The 13,638-nt window shown below is 43.4% G+C and overlaps 1 protein-coding gene across 1 annotated transcript in view; it reads right to left on the bottom strand.

The window, feature by feature from the left end:
- XRCC5 (X-ray repair cross complementing 5) overlaps nucleotides 1-3,300 on the bottom strand; it is a 49,800-nt gene extending 46,500 nt beyond the window's left edge. Inside the window, exons 1-3 of the mRNA XM_064718449.1 lie at nucleotides 3,236-3,300; nucleotides 1,034-1,147; nucleotides 322-505 (exon numbers count right to left, since the gene is read on the bottom strand). Of these exons, the coding sequence (XP_064574519.1) occupies nucleotides 322-505; nucleotides 1,034-1,147; nucleotides 3,236-3,253 (316 nt within the window). The 5' untranslated portion in view covers nucleotides 3,254-3,300. The remainder of the gene's footprint in view (nucleotides 1-321; nucleotides 506-1,033; nucleotides 1,148-3,235) is intronic.
- Nucleotides 3,301-13,638: the final 10,338 nt, after the last annotated feature.

Genomic DNA, 13,638 nt, shown 5'->3' on the forward strand with positions numbered 1-13,638 from the left:
GCATAAACCAAGTTCTGTAATGCTATTTTAAAAATACATGCCTTATTTGAAGCCTAAAATTATATTACTATCTTTTTTCTCTTTAATTAACAGAACACTTCATAAAAGCAATGATTCCTTTTAAGGCCAAGGCTACATCTGTTAGCCTAAAAGAACGTCAAAAAGCGGCTAAATCTGCTTCTGGGCAAACTTACAACCACAAATTAGCTCAACTCTGATAGTAGTTAAAACTTGGGAGGCTGAGCCCAATTTCACAACACTGACTTCCTGTCTCCTACGTAGCTGAATCAGTTCAAGAAGTGCTCTTCAGCAAAAGGATACAGTCTGCTTGTGCAGAGCCTGCTTTAATCATATTTTGAATGTCTTCCAGCAGATCAAAATCTGGCAGCATCAGTGATCTATGTACAGTAATGTTTTGGTATTGATCCTCACTGGCAAGGCCATTTCTAGTGCCATTAGTGCCAAACAGAACTACAGCAACTTCATCTTTACTCTCAGCAAAAACCTGCAGATACAGATAACACAAAACAGGTATAAAAACACAGGTAGATTCATACACAACTATGTTAGGCAGATTACAGCAAACTGAACTAATTTTGAAACATCAATTACAATGGATTTACTGGTTTTTACTTATTCGGTGCTATCCTCTCAAAATGTAAACTTACAGTGAGATCACAAAGATATAATTAAACTAACAAATTTGCAAGGGGCTATCTGGGATAAAACAAGTAAAATTGGTTGATTCCGTCCTCAAAATGGTCTTCTGTGTGGCAATTAATAAGTGTTGAAATATTTTAGAGAAAGAGAAAAGCAATTATTCTTTTCCCTAAAAGTTGCTACTGCCCTGAAGAAAAAGGGTGACCAACCCAACTATCACATCTCATGCACAAAAAATACAGCTGAAACAAAGAGCCCTGTCGCTCTTGCATAAACAGAGACTAATTCTCACTCATTCCTCATGTATTTCAATTATTAGTAAATGAGGAAAACGTTTCCCAGATGTTTTTAACATTTATGAAGTCACACGCACCTGTCTCTGCACAAACTTTGTCATAATCTTCTTGGCTTGGTCAAGTGAAGACTCTTCACCAGGGGAAGAACTGCTCATTGTAAGGCCTACATCCAGGCACAGCACTACTGCCACCTGGAAAGGAGGAGTGAGAATAAAAAATAAAATACAATCATAATTACTTACAAGGGTACATACAAAGCCCAAAAATCAAACTACATTACAAGTGGTTTCTTTTACACTAATTGTTAATAATAGACAATGGTGGAAGACAGAACTGGCATAACTGCACTGAAAAGAAAATAATTTCATCCTGTACTATGTTCCAGACATTTCAGTGGAAATACAAAAAAATCCTATGTTACACAATAACCTGTAAAGGGCATGTAATTTCTGTACAATCCCATTAATGTATTAGGGATCTAAGGGGTTTTTTTGCACCAGGAAATTAAACAGATACTTTAGCTGACAATTGCAAGGACGAATTCCAATTTCAATTTAGGGGCTTAAATCCCTCACATTTGTCTACGTTTTTGCATTTCTGATCACCTCTTTAGCTGATCTATACAAAACACTGCCCAAGTCTGCCCATGAATTGATTCATATGCTAGAAATAAATAAAATTGTTTCTTGCAATTTCTCATTTGACTCTAAGTTCCTCTAAAGTTCTTTCACAGACTCCCCTCATCTTGATCAATCATCCACATAAATGTAGTTGCAAGAGGAATTCAGCAAAATGAGGCCCTGCATGTCCAAGGCCAGCTCAAATTTATTCTCATGGAGTAAACCAAAGTTACCTAAATATGCATCAAAACCTTGCTTGATGAGCTGCCAGTAGATTAAATTACCCTGCCTGAAAAAATTGTTTGCCAGAACACAGGAAAGTCAGGTATTACCTAGGCTGGAGCCAGCTGACTCATTTTAAAACACAAAATATATCCAATTCCAGAAGAAATGAAGCTGACAAAAGGATGTGGGCAATAATCCTAAATCTGTCAAATGACACAAGATGTAGAGTCTGCTTCTGCAAAGCCAAATGGATGAACAGCAAGATAAGGCATTGGTGTAAGCCCTGCAAGCCCAGCCTTGCAAGCAACTCCAAGCACCTGCTGAGCAGCAGAGCTCCACAAGCTGTCCTGCAGGTCACACACAGTCTCAGCACTCATCCTGCCTTCACCAGGCTTGCCTGGGAGCTGGGAATAAGTGCCTGAGCCAGCCAGGGCTGCAGAAGCTCAGAGTGGAGCAGAGGCAGTTCCAGAGGCCGCACAGTGTTCTCACAAGAGCCCTGTCAGTGCCCACCTCCAGCCTGGGGAATTACTGAATCTACCCACAGCAGCAGCTGCAGACCCTCCTTGGCTTGGTGCTGTGCTCCCTAAAAAAGCTTCATAGACGGCAGGATGACAGCAGAGAAGCCACAGAAGTGCAGGAGTGCAGAGCTGCTGTTTGCTTACAAACACACCATCAATGTCAAGTGCCAACAAGATGCTGTTCTGGAAGGCAGCAAACCCAAGCTGGGTGCTCGTTCAGGTGTGTGGAATCTTCCTTCAGGAAGAGGGCACCTCCTCTATGTCTCTCTTCAGCTGTTATTAACCTGTTATTACCCTCTGGCCATGTCACCGGAGCACGCAGAGCTGCTGCTGGCAGTGCAGGCTCCTGAGCGACACTGGCCCGGAGCTCGCACGTGTGACCGCGGGACAGCCCTGTCACACCTGAGCGACACCAACCCGCCCTGCTCAGTGCCGGTAAGGGCGATGAGGAACAAGCCTGCCTTTATCTCTGACCTCTCGCTGCTGAAGCAGCTATAATAAAGCAAAGACAGAGATGGCTACAGCAGCACAGATAAAGCTGCGCTTAACAGACACTAAACTGCTCCGTAACACAAGAGATCTGAACACAGCCTTCATCAATAAGCATCAGATATAGAAACTGCATTTTCAACAGAGCAAAACCAGTTCTAGCATTACTCCAGCAAGAGTAACGCCAGTCACTGCTGCGGGAGCTGCACTGTGCTCTAAAGCAGGAACACTGATTCCCTCTGAGCCAGTCAGCTTTGCACCGGCAGCGGCTCGGCGGCCAGCACGGGGAGGAGTTACAGGGCGCAAAGGATGGGTGGATGTGAGTGCCCGGAGTCAGGGATGAGTGCCCGTGGGTATCCGGTGCCAGGGATGGGTGCCCGTGGGTGCCCGTAGCCGGCGGTACCCCCGGCGGGCCCCCTGCCCTCACCTTGCCGCTGGGCGCCATGGCGCTGGTGGCGGGACGCGGTGCACCGCGCTCAGCGCTCCGCCCGCCCCGCGTCCCCCCGGGAACACGGCGGCGGCGCCTCGCGTTCCGCGGCGGGGGCAGCGCCGCCTAGCGGCGGACGGGGGCTCGGGCGGGGCCGCTGCCGGCGCTGTCGGTTCGGGACCGGCTGAGGGGAAAGCTGAGGTACGGCCGGGCTATGGGAGAGGGGAGATCTCCCTTCCCTCATCTTTCTCCTCAGGGCTTCTCGCAGCCCTCCTTCCAAGTGCCACATCTCGCAGGCGTGGTTGTCATCTTGGCCGCAGTTCGGGCGGAGCGGAGCCCAGGACAAGCCCGAGGTAGGTGAATGGCGTCTCTGAAGAGAGGCGGGCCCAGGGCAGGTGTCCGGGACCCTTCTGCCCTGTCCTACAGCACCTCCCGTTGGGTTACATCCCATCCCTCGCCCATCCCGATGTAACCCCGGCTGGCAGCCCAGCCCCACAGGCCCTCCCCAGCAACACTGGGGAGACAATCGGAAAGCTTAAAGCTGGAAAACTCGTGGGTTGAGGTAATGAGAGTATAATAAGAAAAGCAAGAGCCATGCACACCAGCAAAGCAAACCAAGGCATTAATTCACTGCTTCCCCAGGACAGGCAGGGGTTCAGCCATCTCCAGGAGAGCAGGGCTCCAGCACGTGTAATGGTGGCTATGGCCAAATATCCACACTCCATCATTCCAAATAGCCCCTCTTCCTCCTCCTCTCCCCTTTATATTACTATGATGTTATATTCTGGAATACTATGATGTCTGAAATACCCCTTTGGTCATCTGGGATCACCTGTGCCAGCTGTGTCACCCCAACTCCCTTGCCAGCGTGGCCATACAAAAAGCAGAACTGGCCTTGGCTCTGTAAGCTCTGCTCAGCAATAACAAAAACACCTCTGCATTGTCAACCCTGTGTTCAGCACAAACCCAAAACACATCCCCATACCCAGTGGTGTGAAGAGCATTAGCTCTATCCCAGCCAAACCCAGCACATCACCCCAAAGGGACTGTCTCCAGGGCTCCCCAGCCACCATGGCACCCCAGAATCCCGCAGGACACAGCCTGCTGGGGAGCAGCCATTCCCCTTCACCACTGGAACAGGGATTTCAGCTGCCCAAAGCATCCCAAAGGTGCATTCTGCCCATGAATCATCAGTGGGTCAGGTTTGTTTCATTAAACACTGGCACAACACTAGCTTTGTCCCACCATTCACAACAGAGAGAATTTCTGAACCACATTGCATCCAGGCTGTTTGATCAAACTGGAACCCACTGATTTTAAGAAGTCCTAGTAAAATAGATGCTATATCAGGTATATCTTGGTGCCCATTGGCTATGAAATCATTAGAGATATATGATAGTGGCAAGTGTTTAATCACATGTATTTAGTACTTCTTGTTCTGCATTACCTTCCCTGTATCCTTTGAGGGTATCATTACCATTACCAGTGAAAGTGTCTTTCACTTCTAGGTATATCTCAAAACCCATATATTAACTATAATTATTCTCAAAACAGAGCTCCAAGTGGGGATACTAGTGTAGCTACAAAAGAGTAAATCTTACATGAACACTTCAAAAATCTTGTACCAGAAGACGACCCTACAAACACAAGTGTTTCCTTTTTATACTGAGTGATGTCTGAAGACAAAAATCCCCTTTCCCTCCTTACTACACTGCCATGCTTTGGGAATACTGGTAATTGAGGGATTCTCTCTTCAAAGCACTTTGCATATCAAAGGAACAGAGCAGCTTGGCAATGTGACAAACATTTTAGGGGAAACCGGTAGACAAAAAACCCCAGTCAGCTACTGCCAGAGAAAATCTTGCATTGTCTTCCTGAATGTCTCTAAGGAGATTTCAGATTCATCAGCCAAGGAAATCAGGCTGCTTGCTATCATTATTATTATTCCTGATGTTATCTCAGTCCAAAAGCCCTCCCTTGGGCTCACAACCAGGCAAACCCCACTCCAGCTGATTTCCAGCAGAGTTTGAATTCCAGGCACAAGACAGGAGATGTGCACACACACAAGGGAAGAATAGAGAAACAAGAACTCATCAATTTAATCAGCAATAACTTTTCACACACCAGCAGAAAAGCATTTTGCAAGGCATCATGATCAATGAACATGTTATTTTTATGCTGGGGGTGGAAAGTAAAACCTCAGCCCTGACTGCTGGAACACAATATTGACATAAACCCCTTCTCTCTGGCTCCTAGATTTGACATGAAAGCTGAATCCCAGGCTTTGGTCCAAGCTCTTGCAGCTGGAGCTGTAATTGCAGACATTACTTAGGGAAACCCAATTTGGGCCAGAACTGGGAACCTCTGATTGCAGAAGGTTTGTATGGCCAGCCCTGGTACCAGTATCACATTTCCTTACGAAGTCTGAGTAAAACTAAAGACACCTACAACCATGAAACTCAATCTGTGATATTCCTGTCCTTTAGCTCTCAGTCTGACATAAGTGGGGGCTTTTAGCTCTCTGGCAGAATACACAAACAATAAACCAAAACATTTCCACCTCACACCTTCATGCTGCCAGATTTCTTCAGAGCTGTTTCCACCATTCAAAGGAAAACTGGCTAATCATTCCTGAAACAAACCTTAACCCACATTTCCTTTTTCCTTTGCAAGTCTGAACAGAGTTCCCTCATTGGTAATCATCAAATCTGACTAATCACCTCCATCTGGGGCACCAGGGCTTTGTTAGCCTGGATGAAGATTTGAGGATCTTTGCTTGTGAAAGCATGGAAAAAAAAAAGGCTGTGATTAATTGTTTATTTCTCTTATACAGAATGCCAGTCTCCGGGTATAAATAATAAATATATGACATCTCAGAGGACTCAGGATCCAGAGTGATCAGCTGTAATCTCATTCACACCAAAGTGTGTCCCACCTCAGTGTCAGTGAGGCTTTCACTCATTGCTCTGCTCATTCCTTGTTTGGTTAATTCCCCCCCAGACCAAGCCTGGATGAAGTAAGCACACTCCTGGGAAGCAGCAATGAATGCTCTGCTTTGTGCTTAACTTCACTCAATGCCTTTACAAGGCAGCAATGAAAATGGCTTCCCTGGTTTTTACAAGAAGGAATGTATTACCCAGAGAGTTACAGCTGAGACCCAGCTGCTTATGGCATCTCTGAGCAAATGTAAATGGCTTAAATGTAAAAGTAGCAAGATGACTTGGCCTTTCTCCCTCTTTACCCACAGGGCAAGACTTTGGATAAATGCCTGGTGGAAAGATGAATACCACAGCCATCTGGGATCTAGCTCAACAGCTTTATTGAAATGGATACATGAAACAGAATTTTCTACAGAAAAATAGAATTAACTTTGCAATCATTACCTATTCTTTGCCTGGGACAATACATAAAAGTGGGTGCTAGCTGCAAACTGAGGAATTATGAACTGAATTTTTCACATATAAACAAAGCAGGGCAAACACACTGTGACACCAATCAGCTTTGTATTTCCATCAGTACAGCCTGGGCAGCAGGCTGGAAGACAAAGTAGATGGGAAATTGGCACCCAAAACAAAGCAGAGCTTGGAAGCACATGTGTTAGCAGCCTCCTACATTGGGCTTTGTGAGGTGCGTAGTTGTCTTCTCCCAAGAGGTCTTTCCAAACACCTGCTTGAAAGCACATGCCAAAACTGTGGTGCAGACTAACTCTAGTGTTTATTGTGTCTGTTTGGTGATTTCTGATGGTCCTTCCCAAGGGATGCAAGCCTCAGTCACAGTGTTTGCTTAGTTGCTTCTGTGGAATACACCTGCAGGGAAAAGATCCACTCTCTAAAGCAAAACTGGTCTTTGGCTTTGAGGTTCAGCTCCAAGTCCACAGGGCTTGTTCTCTGTCTGTGACTCAACAACATTTGGCACATTAAAAACTGTGCCTTTAATAAACTGGAAAATAGCTTCTAAAGAATCCTTTGAGGGATTTAACAGTTTTCATCTCTTGGTCTATCTGCTTTGTCCATTTTCATTTAAGTTCATGCAATGCAAAGAAATGAGCCTCTTGGGAAACAAAGACATTACTGCAGTGGGAAAATTAGCAAAATAGGAAAGATTATACCACACCATCCAACCTTGCACAAAAGAAAAACATAGGAAGGAGAGGCAATGAGTAAAGAGAATATATTGACTCGGGGTTTGTCCTGCCAGGCACATTTCAGTACAGGGGTTACTAAATAGTGGCAAATGGATCACAGCTGATAAACTACTTCAAAGCAGCACACCCAGACCTCCTAATCCCATAGGACTGCAGAGGAGAAATGGCTCTTCATCAGCATGGAGCTGAGAGACAGAGGCTCCATGTTTGCAGTTCCTTTCCCACAGGCGTGTCACTGTTGCTTTCCCTTGTCACTGCCCCCTGCCCCAGCTGCTCAATTTACAGCTTTGTCTTTCCCTTCTCCAGATTATGCAGTAATTACACATTTCTCAGGCAGAAAAAACCCCCCTTCCACTGGCTGTTGTACACCAGTAGAGGCCTTATCAAGTACCACAGAGAAGGAAAGCATAAAATCACAGGCCAACAGTGCTTACAGCCCATTTTCCCCCATGTGGTTTTTTACCTTTTCCACACTGTCATGGAGTCACACTTGAGAATCACACTCTTCTGTAGCCTGCCTGTTCTGTCCTGCAGAATTGCTGCCCATCCAGTAGTTCTTCCACCTGCTGGTTTTTATTCCCAGTGAACTAAATGGCACATATATCTTACAAGTTGAATCCTGATTTCTTTCCTCTTCCAATCCATTTATGAAATTGCAACAATAATTTTTTTTTTTTTAGTTCTTATCTTCTTAGCCATGGTGCTTGCCATCCCCCTCATTCTGATGACACTTCCAGATTTCATAAGAACTGTTTTGTCTTCAGCCAGGTCATAAAAGGACACTGCACAACACAGGTTGGCCAGTCCTGGGAATAACCACTGGGCACAGCTTAAGATGTATCACTCTACCTGCTTTTGCAGCTATTTTTTCAGGCACCAAAATGCACAACACTTCCCAGCCTGCTCAGGAGAATGTCATTTAAAACAGCATCCAAGCTTCACTAAATAAAATAAGGAAGGTGGGAGGATGATTTAGCAACATTTGTCCTTAAATCCCCCTGGTTTTCCTTTCACTTATTATGTTCTGAGTATCTACTAAAGGTTTAATTATTTGCTACACTACTTTCTACTCTCTAGAACCCAGAGAGCCTCTAACTCCCTGACACCTTTGCCCTCTCTCATCCCTTTTTAAAGTAGATACTATATTTGTAATCTCACACATGACTTTCAAGGGAAATCATTAAAGCTTGTTTTGGCCAGTTTTATATTTGCCTTGGATGGAATTCACCTGGCTCAGCTGATTTGAAAACATCTCCACTGCAAAAGCTCTGACATTTCCTGTTTTATCTCTAATCACTTTTTGCTGCTGATGTTAATTGTGTTGCTGCCTGATTGCAGATGACCTTTGTAAATGGACAGTCTTCCACAGCTGTCAATTATTTAATTAGCTCAAAAGGCAGAAACATATGCTGTGGGTCCAAAGGTTTCATCCCAGCTGAATCTCATGTAACTGTCAGGAGGAGACTATTTAATGTAATTTCATTTTTTAAATTTATTTGTTTTTCTGTAAGAAGTAAAGAGAATATTAAAGTTGCAAAAGTCCAGCTCCAAAATAACAGGAATTTCTGACATTAAAGTTTCTTTTCCAACCTTAACCAAGTATTTCTCTATGCTGTGATACAGATTCAACTACAGGACCAGGTACTTTTTGGCAATGTCATTATATATTTCAATATATATTGGGATAAAGTTAGGGCTGTGCACTCAAGGAGTCATGAGACTCTTGCCTCATTTGTTCCAAAAATTTGGAGGCAGAAAGTGAAAGAGGAAATTCTTATGATTATGGCACTTTAAGAATTAAACTCTGGTTTTGTTCAGCAGATTGGCAGTAATCTGATATAGGTATCACTTGAACCAAGTCTCTCACCAGTAACCACTGGTTGTATGAATCACATTTTCTTAGTGCTCAGATCTGCATAAATGTTGAGCACTCACACACATTTGTGAATGGAGCTTCACTTTCAGAACAGAAAATGTAGGGGGATAGAATATAAAGTAGTATAGAATATAATCTTATCCCTTAAAGAGTTGCAGCTGGGTTAGTTATTAAAGATTAGGAGCAGGCTTGATTTTAACAGGCCACAGCTGTAGCCAATAAGAAGAGTATTATAAAAGAGTGGATTGGTTGGTTGAGGGAACTACAGTCAGATGGCTGCTGTGAAGACAAGGAAGAGGCAGTGCCTGATTATGTTAAACGTTCAAACCTGCCCCTTGCAGGTGATTTTTTTTTGAACGTTTAACATAATCAGGCACTTTCTTGTTTTCATTATAGTGCAAGAGATTGTCGTTACATTACAAGGGTTCTATATTGCTACAGTTTCATACCTCCTTGATGTTTCTTGTAGGCAGCTCAGAGGAGCACTGAGCTTTTTTAGACTTTTGTGTATTTTAAAATATTGTGCTTTTGTTGTCATATGTTATTGGAAAAACAAAAACCCAAAAGTATTTTTGTGAAGGATGTATACATTACAGTGGCATGTATTATTGAGAGATTGCTTTGCACAATCTGTGAAAATGGGGTTTGACCACTCTCTCAAACATAAGGACAAACCACAATGCTGTATTTGCTTCTCACTAAACATTCTCCCATGGCCCACTATGTAAGCCTGGCATGCCAGAGAAAGAGCAGCATGCAGTCCTGAGGATAGAGATTGTTCCAGATTGCAGACCTACGAGGAACAGGAAGGAAGAGTAGGATTCGTTTTATATTCATATAGTAAAAATTAGCATGACATAAGTTCTTAGTATTTCCATTGCAATTTCATGGCGTGTAGACCTCTCTGGTTGCATTTCTAAAGCGGAGAGAAGTACTGCAGTGGCCTTTTATCCCCAGTTTTCAGTTCAGCCACTGGAGGGCAACGTGATCCCAGACAGTAGGCAGAGGCAGCTCTGCAGCCCACAGGAGTAGGGAGCGTCGCCCAGCAAGCACTGCCGAACTGGAGAGGAATTTCTGCACATAATCTGGCAGAAATTAGGCAATAACAGCAGCAAGAAACCACATGCTCTTGCATTTTACCTTTGGGGGAGGTAGATTTAAGCATTTCTTAATGCATTTAAGGTTTAGGATTGCTTCACGGGTTCTAAATCCGTGGATTAGCCAAAGGATTTCTGCAGGCAGTGATGCAAGAACCACTCAGTCTGGTATCACGAGAGGCGAAATATTTCCCACTGCTAGGTAGCTGAAAAGCCCCAGACGTGTGTCTGCAGTGGAAACAACTCTGGCAGACTTTTCTGGATTAGCTGTTAAATCTTTTACAACAAATTATTTGTTGTTTTATAGGGCTATCTGCCTATGTAGGGTCTGGTTTTCTTTCAAACAAATAGAAATAGTGGCGCTCAACTGAGCTCCAGAGCACCTGGGTTCCTGGTGAAGACCAGAGAGATCATGTCAGGTATATGTGCTTTGAGGAAAGCAACAGCCCAGCAATAGTGCATCAAATAGTGTTTGGAAAAATGTTAAAGCCAGTGTCTTATTAAGAGGTGGTAAGTACCAAGTGGTTGCTGCTGTTTCAGCTGGGGCTGTGGCAGAAGCAGAATCTCATCCATGTCGCTCTGCCGGCCCCCTTTGTGTGGCAGCCTGAATCGCACCGCCGCCTGTGCAGTGCCTTTGTTGGCAGCCATGAGCGCTGCAGCTGCGTTTGCAGGGGCTCTGCAAAGCGCTCTCATGCAGCAGATTGTTCAGGACAAGCGAGCTGGGATAACTCACTGCGTGAAGGATTTGCTTAGCAGATGCACACGGATAAGCCTTTAGTATCCTCCCCTTTAGTTTCATCCTGCCCTCACCAGCATCGTGCGTGCTTGCATGCACACACACACAGGGGCTGGCTAATAATCTAATTTAATCCTTGCAGCACAGGATTTTGTTCCTTATCCATTCAACTGTGGGAAGGGATGAGGAATCTTCAGCTGCCAAACAAGGCTCTTTCTGAGCTGAGAGGATCCCATTTTAAATTTCTATCCGTTTGCTTGCACCTGGAAGCAGATTGAATCAGACTGAAAGGATGACATTTTGGATCTTTTGAAAAATATTTGCTTTAATTGCACTTTCAAAATGGAGCATTGCAGCACTGAGGAGGGGACGTCATGTTTTAATTCTTGTGAGTTTCCTGTTTGTACAGCTTTGAGGGACAAAGCAGCAATGTGAAGGAGGGAGCTTATATTTGAGAGGAAAGAAGGGATTAGGATTGGTTTCTATTTGTGTAAGTTGATGTTAACCCATTACACTAGCAGATATGTGACAGTGTAGAGGCAGGGGAAGAATAATTTCAAGTTTTCCCTGTCAGTTATTTTATTGTTTCACAGAAATTCCTTGGAAGGAAGTCATCAAGATGATGAGTTCTGCAGGGTTTTTTTTTTGTACTAGACATTCCAGACAGACCTTTAATTTTTTATAATGCTCTATTGAAATAAATGGCAAATTTAGCCAACACAATAGACTTGGTTTTAGGGTGGAACTGGAGCCTCAGAGCAATCCTGCTGTAATCATGGGGCTGGCTGAAGTCACCACCATGACGTGAAACTTTTGCCTTGGAGCCTGCTGCAATATTAGAGTCCATTGCTCCAGCGGTGTTTAATCGCATTAGAGACAAGCCAGTGCTGTAATCACTGTGAGTCACTGAAGGCAGCTCCACCAACACACATTTAGGGAGAACTGAGCCACCATTGTCAGTGACACTGTGTGCCTTGGGATGATACTGCTCATTATAGTAAATATTTCACTTTTTTCTTTACTACATGGAGATGCTACGAATTATTTCTGCTCCTTGCTTAGGTCACAGAGGAGCTCATTTGAATAAATTAATGAAGGTTAAAATTGCTTGTGTTTATTAATTCTGCATGCCATTTTTCTGTGGATAAAATGTTAAGGAAAATCTCCATTATCATGGAAGGATATTCTAGTAATTGCCTGTAATTATAAGGGCATCTCACTACAAATACATTTAAGTACATCATTAGAAACTGACACTTCACTAATTCAGGACAAGATTGTATTTTAGAAAGAAAGGCTGAATAAAATGCATGCTCTCCTTAGGCTGACTACCCCAGGAGCTGTTGGATTCATGCCCAGCACTGGCACTATAAAAACCATTCCCTTTATTTATGATATTTGGGGTGTTCAGATCACAACTGCACGTTATTCAGATAATCAGGCTAGAATAAATTAAGCTATATTTGTGTTATATCCTAATGAGCTGGTTTGCTGGTGTTTTGTAGTAGAAATAATTGATTCTCTTACCTTATCACTGTAGGAGCAGAAAGAATTTGGCATATATATGAAGATAGTCTAAGGCACCTTCAAAAATACTTGTCTTAATGTACATTAGTGCTGGAGGAACTTGTAATAAACCATGCTCTGGGGGAACATGTTGCCTGAGAAGTGAGGATTTATCCTATTTGCAGGCAGAATAGACTATCAAAATCAGTTATCCTTTTTTATCTTGTAAAGCTAAGTGTGCACCTGGAAGAAATGGCTGGGACAAGGACCCCTAAGACAAGATCACATCTAAGATTTGTATCTTAAGGGGCTCTAGGTCAAATTTATCCATGGAATATCTAATTTCAGTGGATGCAAACCACAATGGATTTTAGCTGCTGTACTCTGGGAATAAGGTTTTATGTTTTAGCACACTAAAAGCAAGGGCATTTTTATAACACAGGGAAAAATGCATTGTTGGGCTGACTCAGGCATTCTCTGTATTTTAATGCATTCTGACAGACTTCAGCTACCGTGTAATGACATGAGATTAGGAGCACTGCAAGTTAATGGAACTGGGTGAGCAGGGGGATACATGACAGACCCTCATGCCTCATTTCTCTGGACTGCTTGTTTGTATGCAATCACACTTCACCTGTTATGTGGAAGGATGCTTTGGGGATTTTTGAGCCCCCTGGTAGTTTACCTGGACCTAACACACAACCACAAGCCCTCCCTCATCATTAAGTGTCTGCCTGTTGGAAGAGGAATCATGCTTTAGTAGTTAAGACAAGCAAATACAATGTCTATTCTAATTCACCAAATTAATTGAAAAGTTGTGTTTCCAAGTGGATTAGCCCTTCCTGAATTTGATTCAAGCTCTCTTTTTTCTTTCTTTCTTCATTTTTTTTTTTTTTTAGTTCCCTTTTCCATTCAGGGAATAAATGTATGTGGACTAATCTAGGGATGAAAACACATTAACACAACTGCCTCACATTGCCAAATGCTTGGAAAGAAGCAGGAAGGGCACTGATCCCATAGATAATTCACTGCCTGGGACAAAAA

The sequence above is a fragment of the Zonotrichia leucophrys genome, chromosome 7, assembly GCF_028769735.1.
Source record: "Zonotrichia leucophrys gambelii isolate GWCS_2022_RI chromosome 7, RI_Zleu_2.0, whole genome shotgun sequence".
Classification (NCBI taxonomy): domain Eukaryota; kingdom Metazoa; phylum Chordata; class Aves; order Passeriformes; family Passerellidae; genus Zonotrichia; species Zonotrichia leucophrys.